This window comes from Salmo salar, chromosome ssa22 (genome assembly GCF_905237065.1).
Source record: "Salmo salar chromosome ssa22, Ssal_v3.1, whole genome shotgun sequence".
In the NCBI taxonomy this organism is placed as follows: domain Eukaryota; kingdom Metazoa; phylum Chordata; class Actinopteri; order Salmoniformes; family Salmonidae; genus Salmo; species Salmo salar.
In genome coordinates, this window is record NC_059463.1 from 22,256,648 (window position 1) to 22,274,490 (window position 17,843).

A 17,843-nucleotide genomic window follows, 5' to 3' on the forward strand; every position below is an offset into this window, starting at 1 on the left:
ATTGTGTTGGCCACTCTAAAAATGGTGCCGTTTTAGTTGGGTTGCCCACTCAGAGTTAAAGTGGTTTCAGTCTATGATGTAATGTAGGTTCCTATCATTTAAGTAATGGGCTTTGTAGATTGAGCATTTGTATATTGATTGATTGTGCTTTGAACACAAAAGTCACATGCTGCATTTATGAGGGCACTATGATGGGAAATAGAACAATGTTGTTCATCAGTATGACATGTGATTTTCTCTGCAGACAGAGGAGGACTATATCCCTTACCCCAGCGTTCACGAGGTACAAACAATCTGAAACTGAAATCTGTCTCGCATATAGAGCTTTGTGATTCGTCATAAACATTCTGTGTGAACCCACAGTGTGGTAACCCTTTATCTGCTGTTGAATTTAATTCCACGTATTGTGTTTGTTTTCATGTAACCATTAACCTGTGTCATCGTGGTTGATATCAGGTCCTGGGTCGTAGGAGCCCCTTCCCCCTTATCCTGCTGCCTCAGTTTGGAGGCTACTGGATCGAGGGGACCAATCACAAATCCAGTGCCACACCTGGGCCTGAGCAGCAGCCATGTGCTGCCTCCCACATCAAGCTGGAGACCAATAGCATTGCCAAGATCTACAGGAAACAGTTCATGGGCAAGGTGAGCATAGTCTTATAGGCAGCATTCTGCTCCCCATGTTTTTCTGGAGTATTTATTCCAGCTGACATTGGAATAGATTGAAACTGAAATGGAAATAGAAGGAAGTATGTTTTTTGCTAGCTCAGATTCCATCGGGTTGCTTACATCACAGGGTGAGCCTACATCCAGTCATTCTCCTGGGGGGAGACTGTGTTTCTAACAAATGAAAGTATTTTCTGTATTTACCACTGTTAGGTTAGCAGGAGGACCTTCTGTCTGTTTGAGCAGTGGAGCTGAGGGGAACTAGGCCAGTCAGAGAATTAATGAACAAGTGCCTGAGGCATGGATGAGTTGTTATCTGAGGGGATCTCCTGGTAATGTCTCTATAGGAACACTTTAACTACTACTCCATGGACACTGCCCTGGGCCACCTGGTCTTCTCCATGAAGTATGACGTCATCGGGGACCAGGAGCACCTCCGCTTGCTGCTAAGGTACAATTATCTTTATCTCTCCCCTGCCACCTCCTTCTACACATTATCTCCTCTCCTGTTTCTTTTCTCTATTGTTCACTGGCGTTCTCCCCCATTCTCTTCTGTCTCCAGCACTCTCTTTATTTCTCTCCCCATGTGCCTCTCTCTCTCTCTCTCTCTCTCTCTCTCTCTCTCTCTCTCTCTCTCTCTCTCTCTCTCTCTCTCTCTCTCTCTCTCTCTCTCTCTCTCTCTCTTTCTTTGTGGCCTCCTCAGTACAAATACTGTTCCTGGACAGTATAGTCAATAATGGACTGCAGGCGCTTGACCACCATGAAGTGCTCAATAACACCTGACCCAGAGCAGAGGAGAGGGCATCGGTCTGCTTCAGCCTCTAAGCAGTCCTGTCCACATTTCCATCCCCATCGAGGTCCACTATGTGGTCAGAGAGAGGTTAATTTAGCTCAGAGTTAGCACTCTAGCCTTAAACACAGGCCACTGAAATTCTCAACTCCTCCCCGTTATAACACTAATGATAAAGTAGCAAGGCGGGAGGCAGCACTCAACGCTCCATGAAAGCTGTGAATGAATTTTACGACCCTTGAGAGAACACTCCAGCAGTAGTGGCTGTTTTTCCCCCTCCCGCTTGATGGAAGAAAGAAGCTGGCGAGCGGGTGGCCCACCTGCTGTCTAATGATCAGCTGGGCAGTTTCCATGCTTCTGGTACAGTCACGACCTCAGTTACGTCAAATACCAACATTTACTGAGTTGGCTCAAGGGCTATACTGAGAAATGACCCATGAAGACAGAAAATATTGAGACGGGGCTCTCTATTCCAATGTGGCCTGAGTTTGCAGGTGGTGTGTGACTGAGAGTAGTTGTGTTAGTTAGTGTGCTCAGTTTGCAGGTATGGTGTTTCACAAACACTAATATATTAAGTCCAGCATAAAAAATGGTGAAGATCAACTTAATTTTATCAAATCTAGAACTGATTTTGTACATTGGATCTACTTAATATTTCTGATGAGTTACTTTTATTGATCGTGTCTTAGTGTTAAACATGGCTTTACATATTTAATCACTTTACATTTGTATCCAGGAATTGTTGAGCGCAGTGCTCATTCCACTAACACTAATTGGAGGTAAAGCTGAAAGCTTTGTAGCTTGATGTATTGCCTCTGTTAAAAGTGGCTCTCATGATGTTACTAATGGTGCGAATGGCTGGTCTCATCATTGATTGTCAGTTTCCCCAACGGTTTTGATATCCGTTCATCATGATCCATTACACCTCAAAGCATATCAAATTGTTTGACACTAATATAGAAATGTGCTTTTCATTCTTCAAACATGCATACAACATTGTGTAAAAGTATCGTAAAGTTGAACAAAACAAAATGACCCACAATGCTCTGAAAACAGAGCCACATGGCAAGTTGTTGGAAGAACTTAAAATTCCTAAGATGAAAGGAAATATTATGAAAACTGAGTAAGTTAAACACAATTTCCCTTGTAGTTGTTTTTACACACAAATATTTGTTTATATTATGCATTTATCTTATGTTGAAATCATTTTTTTTAGGTTGGTTGAACAAGTGAAGAGTAAAGTACTCATTTTATTCAAGTAAATGTTTTTATGTCAAAATAATGATATTTTCAAGAATAATTTACTAACCACCTGAATAATTTTGTACAGTGCCGGTCTGAACAGTTTGTGTTGCTCATAGTTGGTTGTGGCAAGGCAGGCTATGCAAATCACCATTGTGTCTCCACAGCATCCAAGGGAAGATTCTCTACAATAGTTCTGCATCACATTTGCGTCAGCAGGGATGTCAACAAAATGGGAAGGAAACACATTTGAAATGGCACCAAAGTGTTGAAGGGTCTTGCCATGGAAAACAAATAGAATCCCCTCTCTAGAAACAGAATGGTGAATATCTATGTGACTGTTCCAACATTTTGTCTTTTAGGACCAAATTAAAAACCCACCATGATGTGATTCCTATCTCCTGCCTGACTGAGTTCCCCAACGTGGTCCAGATGGCCAAGGTAGGCGGACAGAGCCCAGAGGACATGTTGTGGACAATGGTTGGAAAGGGACTTCCTAGATGTGGAGTTGAAACAAAAGTTATTGTATAAAGTTGCAATGGCAGGAGGAAAAATTGAAAGTACATTTTTATTTTGCAGCTGGTGTTTGAAGAGGTAAACGTGGACAGATTTTACCCAGTCCTCTACCCGAAGGTAGGCTCTGTATTCATCGTGAAATGTACAATGGAGTAGCAAACTATTTTATTACTTTTTTATTATACAGTAATATTATGGTCCAGCAAGGAGCATTTATTGCTGTATTAATGTTGTATTTCTCATCTATTTATGTCCCCCCCATCACTGCTCTACATTGATGCTACACTATTAGAAAAAGAAAGGGTGCTACAGTATCTAGAACCTAAAAGGGTTCTTCGGCTGTCCCCATAGGATAACCCCTTTGTAGAACCCTTTTGGTTCCAGGTAGAACTCTTTTTGGTTCCATGTGGAACCCTTTCCACAGAGGGAACCCTTTTTTCTAATAGGTAGTCACCTTCACCTTGACTCTGCTGAATGTACTATCATTTTACAGGCCTCAAGGCTCGTTGTCACCTTTGATGAGCATGTCATCAGCAACAACTTCAAGTTTGGAGTCATTTATCAGAAGTTTGGCCAGGTGAGTGGTATATAGCCTGTGGTAGTAAAATCATATAAAGTCATATATACTGTATAACAGTTGATGGGTTCCTGAGTTTGGAGTGTTATTATGACTGTGCTACTCATCATTGCATGACAGCTTGGCCACTTTTAATAGAGTATAGGTGTCTGAGCTTCTCCCTCCCAAAACTAAGAGGATTTATTGTGCTTCCTCCTGTGGAACTGTTGAGTTCAGATGTCTTACTTCCTCTTCACGGCCTTGTATTTCTCTCTGCAGACCACTGAGGAGGAGCTCTTTGGGAACAGCGACGAGAGTCCTGCTTTTGTGGAGTTCTTGGAGTTTCTGGGCGACAAGATTGAGCTCCATGACTTTAAAGGGTAAGAGTGGGCTTAGAAAGACATTGGCATGGCAGATGATAGACTGGTCATGTCTCTTATTGATTAGAATTTACTTTGACATGACTCCCTGGGTGATGACACTGCAGTCTTTCAGCCATGGAGATAATACATCTATGTTTATTACCGTAGTTCTGCTCTTATTCTCTCAATTTAGAGCAATATAATATTCTTAGTGATACTGACATTATGATTGAGTGGAAGGGAATAAATGCCCTTCGCATTCACTGCATGATGGATGAGACAGAGTGGTGTGGATGGGCTGTCTGGTTGCACTAAGACTGAGACTACCTGTGCTGCCGCTGTAACAGTCTGGTTCACGCTCTGGCTCTGCAGATTCCGAGGGGGACTGGACGTCACCCATGGCCAGACAGGAACAGAGTCAGTCTACACTAACTTTCACAACAAGGAGATCATGTTCCACGTGTCCACCAAGCTGCCATACACAGAGGGAGACACCCAGCAGGTAACTGTCTCAGTCAACTCACAGGCCCTATCCTGTCTGTCATTATGTCTGTCAGTAGCTGTAGACTGGCTGTATATTATATCTACTTAATTTCTATTGATTAACATCACTGGGTAATAAGTACCGGTTTGTAAAATCTGTGGAAAATATTTTTTGCCAGAGGGACTAGCCACCATGAACAAACACTATTATGCTTTTTCACTGTTGTTCTTTTCTCATGTTGGTGTCCTCAGTGACCCTGTCTGCTTTGACCTGAAGGGGCTATTTTTCATGACAAGTTGTTACTTCCGTGAAGATGGATGTGGAGTAGCTAGGCATGAGCAACATGTAGTTTCCAATTTGATGACAGTCTGGTGGCTTAATGCTTTATCCTGCTGTTGTGAGTGATTTTAGCTACCTCACCTGCCCCCCTGGGAGAGTCATCCCAAGGAGAGTCCATATTCTCAGCAGACGAATGAGCAACAGAGCTGAGCCATGTGGGCACACAGAAGATAGCCTTGTAGGCAAAGACGAGCAGAGATTCAGTGTGACACCAAAGATGAAAAGATGAACAGACACAATGTGTTGAGAGGAAGAGGAAGGAAAACAACTAGCAGTCCAAAGTGGAGGTTTACTTGGTGTTGAGCTTGTGTTGAGATCATTATTGAGTGTCTGTGTTTCACCATGGTTATACATGACAGCTCTCACTCTCTTGTTGTCCATCTGCCCTCATGCATAGTGGCTGTTCTGGTACCATCTGGTACCATCTGGTACCTACTGGCCCCTGTGTGTGTGTGTGTGTGTGTGTGTGTGTGTGTGTGTGTGTGTGTGTGTGTGTGTGTGTGTGTGTGTGTGTGTGTGTGTGTGTGTGTGTGCGTGCGTGCGTGATTATTGAATAGATATATAGCCTTTATGATAATAACAACAACATCTTCCTTATTTCTTTAGAGCTTGAAACAGATGGTTGATTGTTCTCATGTGTAAAACACAGGACTATAAAGCAATTCAGCAGCTAAAGCCCTAAAAATAAATATTTGCCTTACTGTTTCATGCATACTATCAGTATGCTCTGTGCTATTTTATGGCAGAGCTTTGCTCTGCAGTGAATGTCATTAATCAACAGGTGTCATGAATAACTCCCCAATGTTCACAGTGGTGTGCAGAATAACATGTCAAACTGGTGACTGATCAGTGAGTCAACACATGTTAGAGAGCAAGTGCTAAGCTGTAGAGGCCTATAATCACAGTGCAGGGAAATATGATCTCCCAGTGACCAAAATGAAGTTGAAAAGAGGCCCAAAAAAATGGTCATAGATTCCAGTCACCCTAGTGACCCAAGTCATAGACTGTTCTCTCTGCTACCATACGGCAAGTGGTACCAGAGCGCCAAGTCTAGGTCCAAAAGGCTCCTTAACAGCTTCTACCGCCAAGCCATAAGACTGCTGAACAATTAATCAAATGGCCACCTGGACTATTTACATTGACCCCCCCACTTTGTTTTTACACTACTGCTACTCGCTGTTTATTATCTATGCATAATCACTTTACCCCTATATACTTGTACAAATTACCTCGACTAACCTATAGCCTCGTTATTGTTATTTTATTGTGTTACTTTTCATTAAATTTTTTACTTTAGTTTATTTAGTAAATATTATCTTAACTCTATTTCTTGAACTGCATTGTTTGTTAAGGGTTTGTAAGTAAGCATTTTCACAGTAAGGTCTATTTCACGGTAAGGCCTGTTGTATTTGGCGCATGTGACAAATCAAATTTGATTTGATTAGGTTTTCCAGACATTGAAATTAGGTTAATTTTCGGTTCTGAATTAAATTTGAAAATACATATTTTACAGAAGTTGAAAATACGTATTTTACAGAAGTTGAAAATATGTATTTTCCATTTTTTCTTATTATTGTAATGAGCTCCACTCCCAAACAAGACCAATTTTGGTCGGTCCGGACCAGAAGTCTATGTGTCACAAGTTTGGACAGCACAGTACCGCACAGTACAGCAGAACACAGTAGAGTTTATTTCAATACAGGAGAGTTTAGTTCAGTAGAGTACAGTACATCAGAGAACAGTACAGTAAGAGACAGTAGTGCTGAGCGATTACTACTTTTTAAGGTCGGTTCAATTTCGGAAAATTATCACAGATTTCGATTTTGGTTTCGATAATTTTTTTCAACATTAAATGTACTATGCATTATGTGGGTTGAATACTGTAACAACACAGAATAAAACAATTCATAAAAGTCCCATGATGGTAGTGACCTCCCATTACTGCTTATCACTTATTAAGCATAATTTATTCACATTACTTTAATAAAAATGTTCAATTGTTGTTTATATTACATTTATTTTATTTGATGAATTTATTATTTCATTCCAAGTCATTATCTCCTCTATAGAGCTCCTCTAAATCACAATTTTAGTAGTTCGTCAAAGTAAATAAGGCATACTTTTATGACTGCTGAATACCAACTATCAATCACTTAGATAATGTATTTTCAGGTAGAGATACCTTGTGAAGCAACTGCTCTCTATCCCTCTCGATCACACATTCTTCTGTCTCTTCGCTCCCTCTCCATGTCTGCCCCACACTAACGTAGCAGGCTTAAAAGAAACATACAGACCGGACAAGTAGGCGTGCAATGGATTATGGTCATTGAAGTTAATTACCACATTTTCTGCACTAAACTATGTAGAATATGTGCCTGTTGGAATCTCCAACTCCCTACTACATGGCACAGTTCAAGCTTGATCTGATTTACCTCTAGAGAAACTACGCAATGCGCGCATTGAGCTCATAGAAAAAAACAGAACGAAATGGAATTCAAATAATTAATCCGACGTCGGTCGATTAGTCGTTTAAAATAACCGAAATGTTGGTAATCACTAAAGTACAGTAAAGTACAATATAGTAAATTATACTGTACTTTACTGTGCTCTTCTGTACTGTACTCCTCTGTATTGTACTGTACTGAAGTATAAATACTCTACTCTACTTTACTGTACATTACTGTACTCTGCTGTACTGAACTATACTCTAATTTACTGTATTGTACTGAACTGTTCTGTACTGTGGTGTACTGACTGTCCAAACTTCTGAAACCTAGACATCTATGATTTGTTCAGATTTGGTCCGGTTCAGATTTGAAGGGACGTCTGTGGACATTGAAATCAAAACGGTGCTCACTGGGCTGTCCCTTTTTTAGTCTCCACTCACTGAATGGGCTATAGGCTGCCCTATGCCTTTCAATATGCATCACATGACCGCAACTGTTACTTGAAAACTGCTTTTAGAGAGATGCTTCATACTTACAATTAGTAAGCACAAATTGTTTCTGTACTATGCATTTACTGGAGTTTTTACCTGTTTAATTAATCTAGGTGTTCTTGGCTGACCTTAATGCAGTGGTAAAGTTTATGTCCTTCATGGTGACACTGTTGTTTGTGCTGTTGTGTTTGCAGCTGCAGAGGAAAAGGCACATAGGCAACGACATCGTGGCCATCTTGTTTCAGGAGGAAAACACGCCCTTTGTGCCAGACATGATAGCCTCCAACTTCCTGCATGCCTATGTGGTGGTGCAGGTGGAGAATGCCTGCTCAGACAACGTCACGTACAAGGTACTATAAGCCCAGGGACACTCCTCATAGTCTATAACCCTGCTCAAGCCTGCTATTTCAATACATAAAGATTTGGCCCAAGGCAACCTACATATTCCTTACTAGAAATCAATCAGTAACTGAGTGCCCATTATCTTCCTCATAAAGGTTTTTAGGGGCTAGCCAGTATTATATGATTTAGTGGTAGCATAATGGGCTGTTGTCATTTGGATACATTTCACCTCTCTTCTACCCCTCCAGGTGTCTGTGACAGCTAGAGACGATGTGCCTTTCTTCGGACCCGCTCTACCGGACCCAGCCATCTTTAAAAAGGTGAGAAGTCATGAATCTAAGTAATACATAAACTAGGTGAGCCCATGAGAGGGACAACATATTCATGTAGCCCTTCCTCCTCCCCTTCCTCTCTAGGGACATGAGTTCCATGAGTTCCTGTTCACTAAGCTGATAAATGCGGAGTACGCCTGTTACAAGGCTGAGAAGTTTGCCAAGCTGGAGGTGAGAGCACGAGCGTGCCACGGCATGCTGTGCAGTGTGGGGGCGGAGTCACGCTGCTCTCGCTGCGCCACTTTACTATGATGTCTGTCTGTGTGTTTGTAGATGCTGTATGTGATGATGAATGACTGGATCGTGTCGGTTTACATACTCATTACACGTGTGTGTGTGTGTGTGTGTGTGTGTGTGTGTGTGTGTGTGTTTGTGTGTGTGTTGCACAAGTGTTTACATACGATTGATTTCTATAGTTCTGACTGGCGTAATGTGTGTTGTTGTCAGGAGCGCACACGGTCGGCCCTGTTGGAGACGCTGTATGAGGAGCTACACATCAACAGCCAGTCCATGATGGGCCTGGGAGGGGACGAGGACAAACTGGAGAATGGGGGTGGAGGGGGGGGGGGCTTCTTTGAGTCCTTTAAGGTAACCCTCCACTATACGAGGTGCAAGCTTAATCGGGCACATGACATGCATGAGAGAGGTTGAATATTATTTCCTGGAAGGGATTCTGGGTATTCAAACATGAAAAATAATGCACAGAAAAGGAAGTGCTCTCTGGCAGTGCCCTGTTGCTGTTGAAGATTCCATAATTAGCTGTTACCGTATCACATTCCACTTTTAGTGTCATGTGACCAGGCGAGGATCAGGGAGTTGGGAGCATCCCTGTCAATGTGCATCTTGCACTCTGACTCTATGTCCTTCATCAATGACCATTAGGGTGGCTGAGCGTGGAGTGTGGGCAGGACAGTGTGCCATGGCAGTGGAGGAGCTGTGATTATGTGTCTCTGAAGAACACTGTAATGGACTCTCATTAGCGAGCTGATGACGCTGCTCGCATGGCAACCCATGTGCCACTATGCTCTTTTCCTCTCTGGCTCTGTCTTGTCTGTCTCTCTCCCTCTTTTCTCTCTCTCTATTTTCTCTCTCGCTGTCTATCCAGCGCCGCACATTTTATTTTTTATTTAACAAGGCAAGTCAGTTAAAAACAAATTCTTATTTACAATGACGGCCTAGGAACAGTGGGTTAACTGCCTTGTTCAGGGGCAGAACGACAGATTTTTACCTTGTCAGCTCGGGGATTCAATCTAGCAACCTTTCGGTTACTGGCCCAAGGCTCTAACCACTAGGCTGCCTGCCACCCCACATCATTCATGGATGAGTCTACTGAGCACCTGCAAGACATTGAAGGATTATATCACTCTCCTCTGAACACCCACTCTCAGACCTCAGACTTATTTTACACTTTCCTGTCAGTGTGAAGCTCTGGAATTGTCTTACACTAATAGACATCTTCTCTCTTTTGGCCTCTCTATCCCTCTCACATATCTACACTGCCCCCAAGTGTTCAAATATGGTCCTGCATGATCTCCATCACTGGTTATCATTAGAATCAGGGTTAGTGTGGTTAAGGCGAGGGTTAGGGTCCATACACACTCACCGACCGTGTCTCCTCGTCTCTCTCTGTACTATGTAGCGGGTGATCCGCAGCAGAAGCCAGTCTATGGATGCCATGGGCCTCAGTAACAAGAAGCCACACACTGTCTCCACTAGTCTCAGCAGCAGCTTTACCGAGACCCCCAAAACCCCAGGGATAGTAAGTAACCCTTTTGGTTTTACCAGAGGCCCACGTGGGCCTAACTACTGACTCCCCTGTAGTAAACACTGACCCTCCCCTAACAACACCCAATACATTCATACCCTATCCTCTCAGCCCTGTGGGATTGGCCTAGACCGTCTGTAGCAAACGCCTTACTCCTCCCTTCCTTGTCTATCCTACCTGTGCTCAAACACTTTATTTAACACACTGTTTCATATATGTGCCCCCCGCCTTAACCCTCATATCCGTCACCTCCATAGTTTGCCATTTTCCATTACTTTTTTCATGGCATTTTTAAATGAACCACTGTTCATTTCACAGTAATGATTGTCATTTTCATATCATGATAATGTTATACAGTCATGCTCAATCTTAAACCATATTAATTGTCATATTGTGAAACCCAGTTCACAGATCTGTTGAGGTGTAAAAGTAGGCACTAGTGCACCTTTTTTAAAGTTTTTCTTATGTGAATGATCCCAAATACCCTTTCTGCCCTTTTACAGACTTAGTGGGCTTTTGACTCAGACTCTCATAACATTTTGAATCCAGATTTGCTTTCTCTGACAACCTGAGAGCCAGTTGAGAAGAGATGAGTTGAGCTGTCTGACTACCCAGAGTCCCTCCCTTGTTACCTTGCTGGCATGAGTGTTGCATGTGCTGCTGTAGCCTCTTTATGCAGCCTAGCATTGTCGCTGCATGAAGCCTATCTGGTATGGAGCTGTGCCGGGCGGCCAGTTGTGAAGACGAGAAGTTAGTACACAGTCTCCTGTATGAATGCACCTATTTCCACTTTGTGACACACACCGTTGCAGAATACTCTGACTGGCAATCCAAAGAAACAGCTGCTGTTTTTCAATTAGTTCGCCAAAGTAAATCTGCCCTTTCACATACTAACTCTTTGGATTGTGACAGACCCTCCTGTATCTCTCTCTATCTGTCATATTTTATTTTGAAAAGCCATAATCAAGATAAATTGACTAAATGATCACGATAACGATAAATTGAAGGATAAGTTTATAGCATTGTGCACCACAATGTTTCCCTTAAAAATAGTACTTTGAATGTTGTTCCATTAACGATCGGCCATATTAGCAAACTGATTTCATTTTAAACATCACACTTCTTTAGTAAAGGCTACTTATCGTAGTGAACAATATCTGCAAAATATCCACGATAAGCTGTCGGTATGGTCGGTGTCGATACTTTTTGGTTTATCATCCCAGCTCTACCAAATACAGTACGTTATGCCACTCTGTGGTCTCGGACTCTAGTCGAGCTTTCAATATGAATGGCCTTTCAACGTGTGCTCAATATGTCGCCTGTCTTCTCTGTCCTATGGTATACTGTGAGCTCATGTTCTAATTTGCACCTTGCTGTTCCAATGCTACCTGCTGCATGAAATCTCATGGTGACTTCGTTTCTCTGCAACTCTCAATCTCTTTCTATGTATCCCTCTTTCTCTTTCTCTGCTTTCTACTGCCCTGTGTGATTCAGTCATTACTTGTCCCAGGGAAAAGTCCCAGTAGGTATCATGGACGTCGCGGCAGTGCCATAGGGATAGGAACAATAGAAGAGGTTCATGTATAATTCTCCCTTCTAATTCACTGTTTCTCTGCTGTTTTCTTTGCTTATTTGTCTGGTTATCTGTCTCTTTGCATAACTCAATTACTGTTGCTTTCTGCCTAAACCAATATTTTTAGATCCATTTATGAAGCAATCATTTTCAACATCTCAAGTGTGGGGTAAAACCACTGGGTTATAATAAAGCTATCATTTAGGTAATAAAGAGTTTATGAAGAGTATCCATCACAAAAAGGGTTTTGGTTTGTGAGAATACTTACTGGTTTATTACCTTACTCCGTGTATCAATTCCTCTCTTTCACTCATGATGAAGTGATGGACTATCTCAAAGTGTCTTTCACCAACAAGCCGCTGTCACTTCATTTTAGTCCCCCCATAACGTTTATCATGTGTTGTAGATAGCAAGTATCATATACTGAAGGCATTTGAGTCATTGTGCAGACTCTCAATGACATTTAACAAATGCCTTTCACTCATATTTGAATGGAATTCACGTTTTCACTGGCTGTAAAACAGACCAAGTAATATCTTAGACAGTGTACTATAGCCTCCATGTTTTACTATAAGTCATGCTACAGGAATATAGTACTGTGGCTGACTAACCTATCCACTACTCCCCAGTCTCTGATCATTCCTGGAAAGAGCCCCACCAGGAAGAAGTCTGGGCCTTTCGGCACCCGACGGAGCAGCGCCATCGGTATCGAGAACATCCAGGAGGTGCAGGAGAGGAGGTGAGAGGAGGGCTTGGGCTACCTGGAGATGAAAGAGGAAAATGGGGAGTGTCAGAGAAAATGGATAGAAAGAGATGGAGAAATTAAACATATCAGAAGTGCAGGCCAATACCACAAGTCACTCTAAATGGCTGTCAGCTGTTACGTGGTTGCATTTTACAGAAGTGTCTCAGTTGCGTTAGCATTAGTGGCTAACGTTAGATAGCCGGTTAGATTAGAGTTAGGGATAGGTTAAGGTTAGGGATAGGTTCATGTTAGGGTAGGATTAGCTAACATGCTAAGTAGTTGCAAAATGCTATGGTTGTGTTTAGCTAGATTTTATAATTAGCTAAGATGCTAAAGTTGTCCCTGAGATGATTCAAACACGCAACGTTTAGGTTGCAAAACATTCGTATTATACGCCTACCTATCATCCCCAACAACCTCCTTACTTTTATTTCTGTCTAAAGTACCTCCCAAAACGTACGACATCAGATTGCCTAGTGTTTTTTTTTTGCCAATGGTATGATGGTTACAAACTAGTGGGTTTGTCCGCACCTTGGCACGGTTTTATGCCTCAAGAGATGGGAGACAACGCGGTAAAGAGAGAGATGAGGCATTCAAAGATACAGGGCTGCCAACTTTTGAAGAAATCTTGGAGTGAGATTTGTTGTGTGAATTTCATTGACCCCTGGCACAATCCCTAGAAAGGGGACTATGAAAATTGTTCTGTTTTCTAGCTCATTTCCTGCAATTCTATATATATTGACATGGCTTAGGTTTATGACCAGAGTGGAAAATAACAAAATAAAAACCACAGGTCAGGTGTATTCAGGATGCTTTGACCATTAAATGAACACTCAAAATTCGACCACTTTGTTACTTTAAGATTTTGGGGGATACATTTTAAAGTATGCTAATATTTTTTGGGGGGGGTATTTTTTAGGTGGTTTGACACTTCAATCAGATAGAAATGAAATGAAATAGGGAGACAGGCAAATGCTAGAAACAGTGGGAAAGTTGGATTGATCCCTGTTATCAGCTAGAAAGTTATATGCAACATGTGCCAGGGAGTGTTACCACTACACCAAGGCTCTGCACAGATATTGTGTTATATTAATGGATGATGGCAGAAGGTAACCAAATCATAGATTACAGTCTCCTTGTCCATAGACTGCTTTCAAGGTAAGGACACAAGCATTTTATAATTTGGGTGGACTATCTCTTTAAAATAGGACTGGAAGAAAATCCTGCTTGCTCTCCAGGAGGGTTGGCCACCACTGAGTATGTTTCCCAAGTGCTGGGTGTTTGAAAATGTTCTTGTTATAACAATTAATTTCTCAAAATCACCCAATCTTCAAGAAACATCTAATGAATATCAATATTCTGGTGGTTCATGCCTACTAGTTGAATATCCTTGCCATCATCTTACTCCACATAGAGAAAATATGACATGTTTATGAGTTGTGAGTCCCCCTACCATCTCTGCCTAGCATGTGCATAATACTAACATGTCAAAAATAATATTTGATTCCTGGAGCTTTTAATATCCAATGCTTATTTGTATTCCTTATTCAAAACTGTCCATGAATGGCTGCAAAAATAGTAGGCATATCAAATTTCAAATATGTGGTTAAACTGGGAAAATTGGTAAGAAGTGGAATAATAAAATACGTTTGGGGAATAACAGTAGTGTTCTTGCTGATAAGAAAATAAATGACCCTATGTTTTAGCCCAGTGTTAAGAATTAGAATTGTTTCACTGATCAGACTAAATAAAGTAAATCGATAATAAAATCTAATGAAGACAAGATGACATGAATCTGCCCTTACACCCTAACCAAATTATTAATACATTTTTTCCCCACTCTAGAATCAAATGTACACTTTGGGTTCACAATCTGTTCGACAAAGTTATTTTCACAGTTACGAATCAGGTCACCCTACAAAACTTCCCTGCTAAAACATAACGTAGGTCTGCTGCCTTTTTGTTGCAAGTGTGGATTACATCGATTTTAGAACATGCTGTCAAAGGGCTGCATTCTGCAATAGATTTATGGACGGGAGTAACAGTAACCTAATTTTGTTCACAACATTTTACATAAAATAGTGCTAGCATGCTACTCTTTTTACAGGTAAAATATCTTGAAATAATATAATTTATTTGTATTTAGCCTGTTTTAGGTTAAACTAAGACAAATATAAAATCAGCGGAGTACGTTCTCTCTCCATTCAGCGCCACCCTAATCTGAGAGGCGTTTCTTTAAAACATGCATCCAATCCCCTTGATCTCTCACATAACTAGACCAATCATATGCTTTAATGTGCCGCGTTTCAGAGTGCTGTGAATCGCAGGAGCAGGTGGTTTGATTTCAAAACGATTTGGAGCACAGTTGAAAAGTAAACACGCTAGCCGTGAGAGCGCGAGAAGAGAGTCAAATGCGTGTGTCTCACGGCCAATGTGTGAGAGTTGGCAGCTCTGAAGATATGTGAGGTCACTGGAGAGACATGTTGGTGTTTGACTCTTCCAATCAACAAACCGATGGGCATTAGCATCCTCATCTCAATTCAAGGGGCTTTATTGGCATGGTAAACATATGTTAACATTGCCTTAGCAAGTGAAGTAGATAATAAACAAAAGTGGAATAAACAATTAAAATGAACAGTAAACATTACACTCACAGACATTCCAAAAGAATAAAGACATGTCAAGTGTCATATTATGTATATACAGTGTTGTAACGATGTGCAAATGGTTCAAATACAAAAGGGAAAATAAATAAACATAAATATGGGTTGTATTTACAATGGTGTTTGTTCTTCACTGGTTGCCCTTTTCTTGGGGCAACAGGTCACAAATCTTGCTGCTGTGACTGCACACTGATCTCTCTCTCTCCACCTCCCTCAGTCGGGAAGTGTCCCCCAGCACACAGAGGACCCCAGACAGCGGACACATCTCCCAGGACCCCAAATCAGAGAGCTCATCCAATCAGAGCTCACCAGAGATGCCCACCACAAGAACCAGGTGAATTGACAGCACTCAAAAGGGCTCAGTTGAACCCAGGCTGAAGAATGTGTGTGTGTGCACTGCAAAAAATGATTTATAATATTTCAAGATATTTTTCAAGATAATTTACCTTCAATATGATGATTAAGGTAAAATATCTTGAAATAATATAATTTATTTGTATTTAGCCTGTTTTAGGTTAAAATAAGACAAATTATATGACGTTAGATAATTTAACTTGATAAGAAACAACTAGAAAAGGGGAAAAAAGTGAATTATCACTCAATATAAGATGTTTTGGCTTGTTTATGTAACAGTGTAGGTTCCGTCCCTCTCTTCGCCCCAACCCGGGCTCGAACCAGGGACCCTTGCACACATCAACAACTGACACCCCACGAAGCATCGTTACCCATCGCGCCACAAAAGCCGCGGCCCTTGCAACGCAAGGGGAAACCCTACTTCAAGTCTCAGAGCGAGTGACGTCACTGATTGAAACGCTATTAGCGCGCACCACCGCTAACTAACTAGCCATTTCACATCGGTTACACTCACCCCCCCTTTGACCTCCTCCTTTTTCCGCAGCAACCAATGATCCGGGTCAACAGCATCAATGTAACAGTGTAGGTTCCGTCCCTCTCTTCGCCCCAACCTGGGCTCGAACCAGGGACCCTTGCACACATCAACAACTGAAGCATCGTTACCCATCGCGCCACAAAAGCCGCGGCCCTTGCAACGCAAGGGGAAACCCTACTTCAAAGAGCGAGTGACGTCACTGATTGAAACGCTATTAGCGCGCACCACCGCTAACTAACTAGCCATTTCACATCGGTTACATTTAGTTTGCACTTTTTGCAGTGTGTATTAGTGGTCATTTACATTTTAGTCATTTAAGTAGACTCTCTTATCCAGGAACAATTCGGGTTAAGTGCTTTGGTCAAGGGCACATCGGCAGATTTTTTTACCTTGTCGGCTCGGGGATATAAACCAACTTTTCAGTTACTGGCCCAACGTGCTTAACCTGTAGGCTTCCTGTCACCCCAGAGTGACCCAGGTGTGTAGTTCCGCCATCTGTTGCAGGGCTCCATACATCCCTGAGGCCCAGGACCTGTCCCGCTCCTCATCCAATGCTAGCAGCTTTGCCAGCGTGGTGGAGGAACACGATAATGTGTGCATCGAGGAATACAACACTGGACTGGTAGGTGCCATTGTTTTCCCACCCACCCTCACTCACTAACATACAACACACCGTAACATAGAGGTTCATGTCTATGTAATTGTGACACACACTCGAAAAATATCCTGACTGACATTTGCTCTTGTGTTTTTGTTTGTTGCAGGAGAGTCTATGCTCTTCTGGAACACCACACAAGAAGGACTCATTTGCGTACGTCTCCTGGGTAGAGGATAGTATGAGCAATACTAGTGCCACCAGCCAGGTCGGCTCTCCAGGTGAGCTTTTTAATAGTGTTTTCAATACTGCCATAAGGCTCCAAAGGTTTACTTTGTCATGATGGCCCATCGTCTGCCCCTCCCTGACAGCACCTGCACTGCCCCATCAGACTGAGGGGGGCAAAAGGGTAGAGCTCAAAAGGGCAGAGAGCCGAGACAAGACAGAGAGGTCACAGGATAAGTCGTCATCGGTAAGATTGGTTATACTATTTTAATAATCAGATCCACTGTAACATCTACACTCGTTCACTGTACTAGATGTGTACAATGGAATACAATCAAATACAGATTTCGTTCTGCTAACATACAGCACAGGAGGTTGGTGGCACCTTAATTGGGGAAGACGGACTTGTGGTAATGGCTGGAGTGGAAAAAGTGTAATGGTATCAAACACAAACACATGGTTTGATGACATTCCATTCACTCCGTTCCGGCCATTATTATGAGCTGTCAGCACCCTCAGCAGCCTCCACTGACATACAGGTATATATCGGTGTTAATAAATGGGCTTATAAATGTATAAACTTACCCTTCATTGTTGTTCAGTAATTGTGGTCTTTGTTAACCTTGTCAATCTCTTTCTGTGTCTGTCTGTGTGTCCAGAATTGTTAGCCTCTCCCCATTGATCACTACATGGGTGTCCATTAGCAGGTACCTGGAGTTTTCCAAGTCAGTAGATGTAACTAACCATGTGTTACCCATGTCTGTTTTTGGATTGGTTATGTGTGATGACCAGATAGGGTCTAACCCCAATCTCTCTCTCCTCTC

The 17,843-nt window shown here is 42.0% G+C and overlaps 1 protein-coding gene across 12 annotated transcripts in view; it reads left to right on the forward strand.

Annotated features, from left to right (window-relative positions):
* The window catches only part of LOC106583006 (rap1 GTPase-activating protein 1), a 153,695-nt gene that overhangs the window by 134,202 nt on the left and 1,650 nt on the right, over nt 1-17,843 (forward strand). For 4 of the 12 annotated variants that reach the window (XM_045705841.1, XM_045705842.1, XM_045705843.1 and 1 more), the window contains 18 exons: nt 245-283; nt 457-642; nt 1,011-1,114; nt 3,058-3,136; nt 3,275-3,328; nt 3,705-3,788; nt 4,047-4,147; nt 4,502-4,631; nt 8,085-8,240; nt 8,481-8,552; nt 8,649-8,735; nt 9,012-9,152; nt 10,204-10,323; nt 12,532-12,641; nt 15,528-15,644; nt 16,668-16,821; nt 16,964-17,075; nt 17,166-17,266. In XM_045705841.1, coding sequence (XP_045561797.1) covers nt 245-283; nt 457-642; nt 1,011-1,114; nt 3,058-3,136; nt 3,275-3,328; nt 3,705-3,788; nt 4,047-4,147; nt 4,502-4,631; nt 8,085-8,240; nt 8,481-8,552; nt 8,649-8,735; nt 9,012-9,152; nt 10,204-10,323; nt 12,532-12,641; nt 15,528-15,644; nt 16,668-16,821; nt 16,964-17,075; nt 17,166-17,266 — 1,947 coding nt within the window. The other 8 variants (XR_006761434.1, XM_045705838.1, XM_045705839.1 and 5 more) reach the window with 8 other exon arrangements.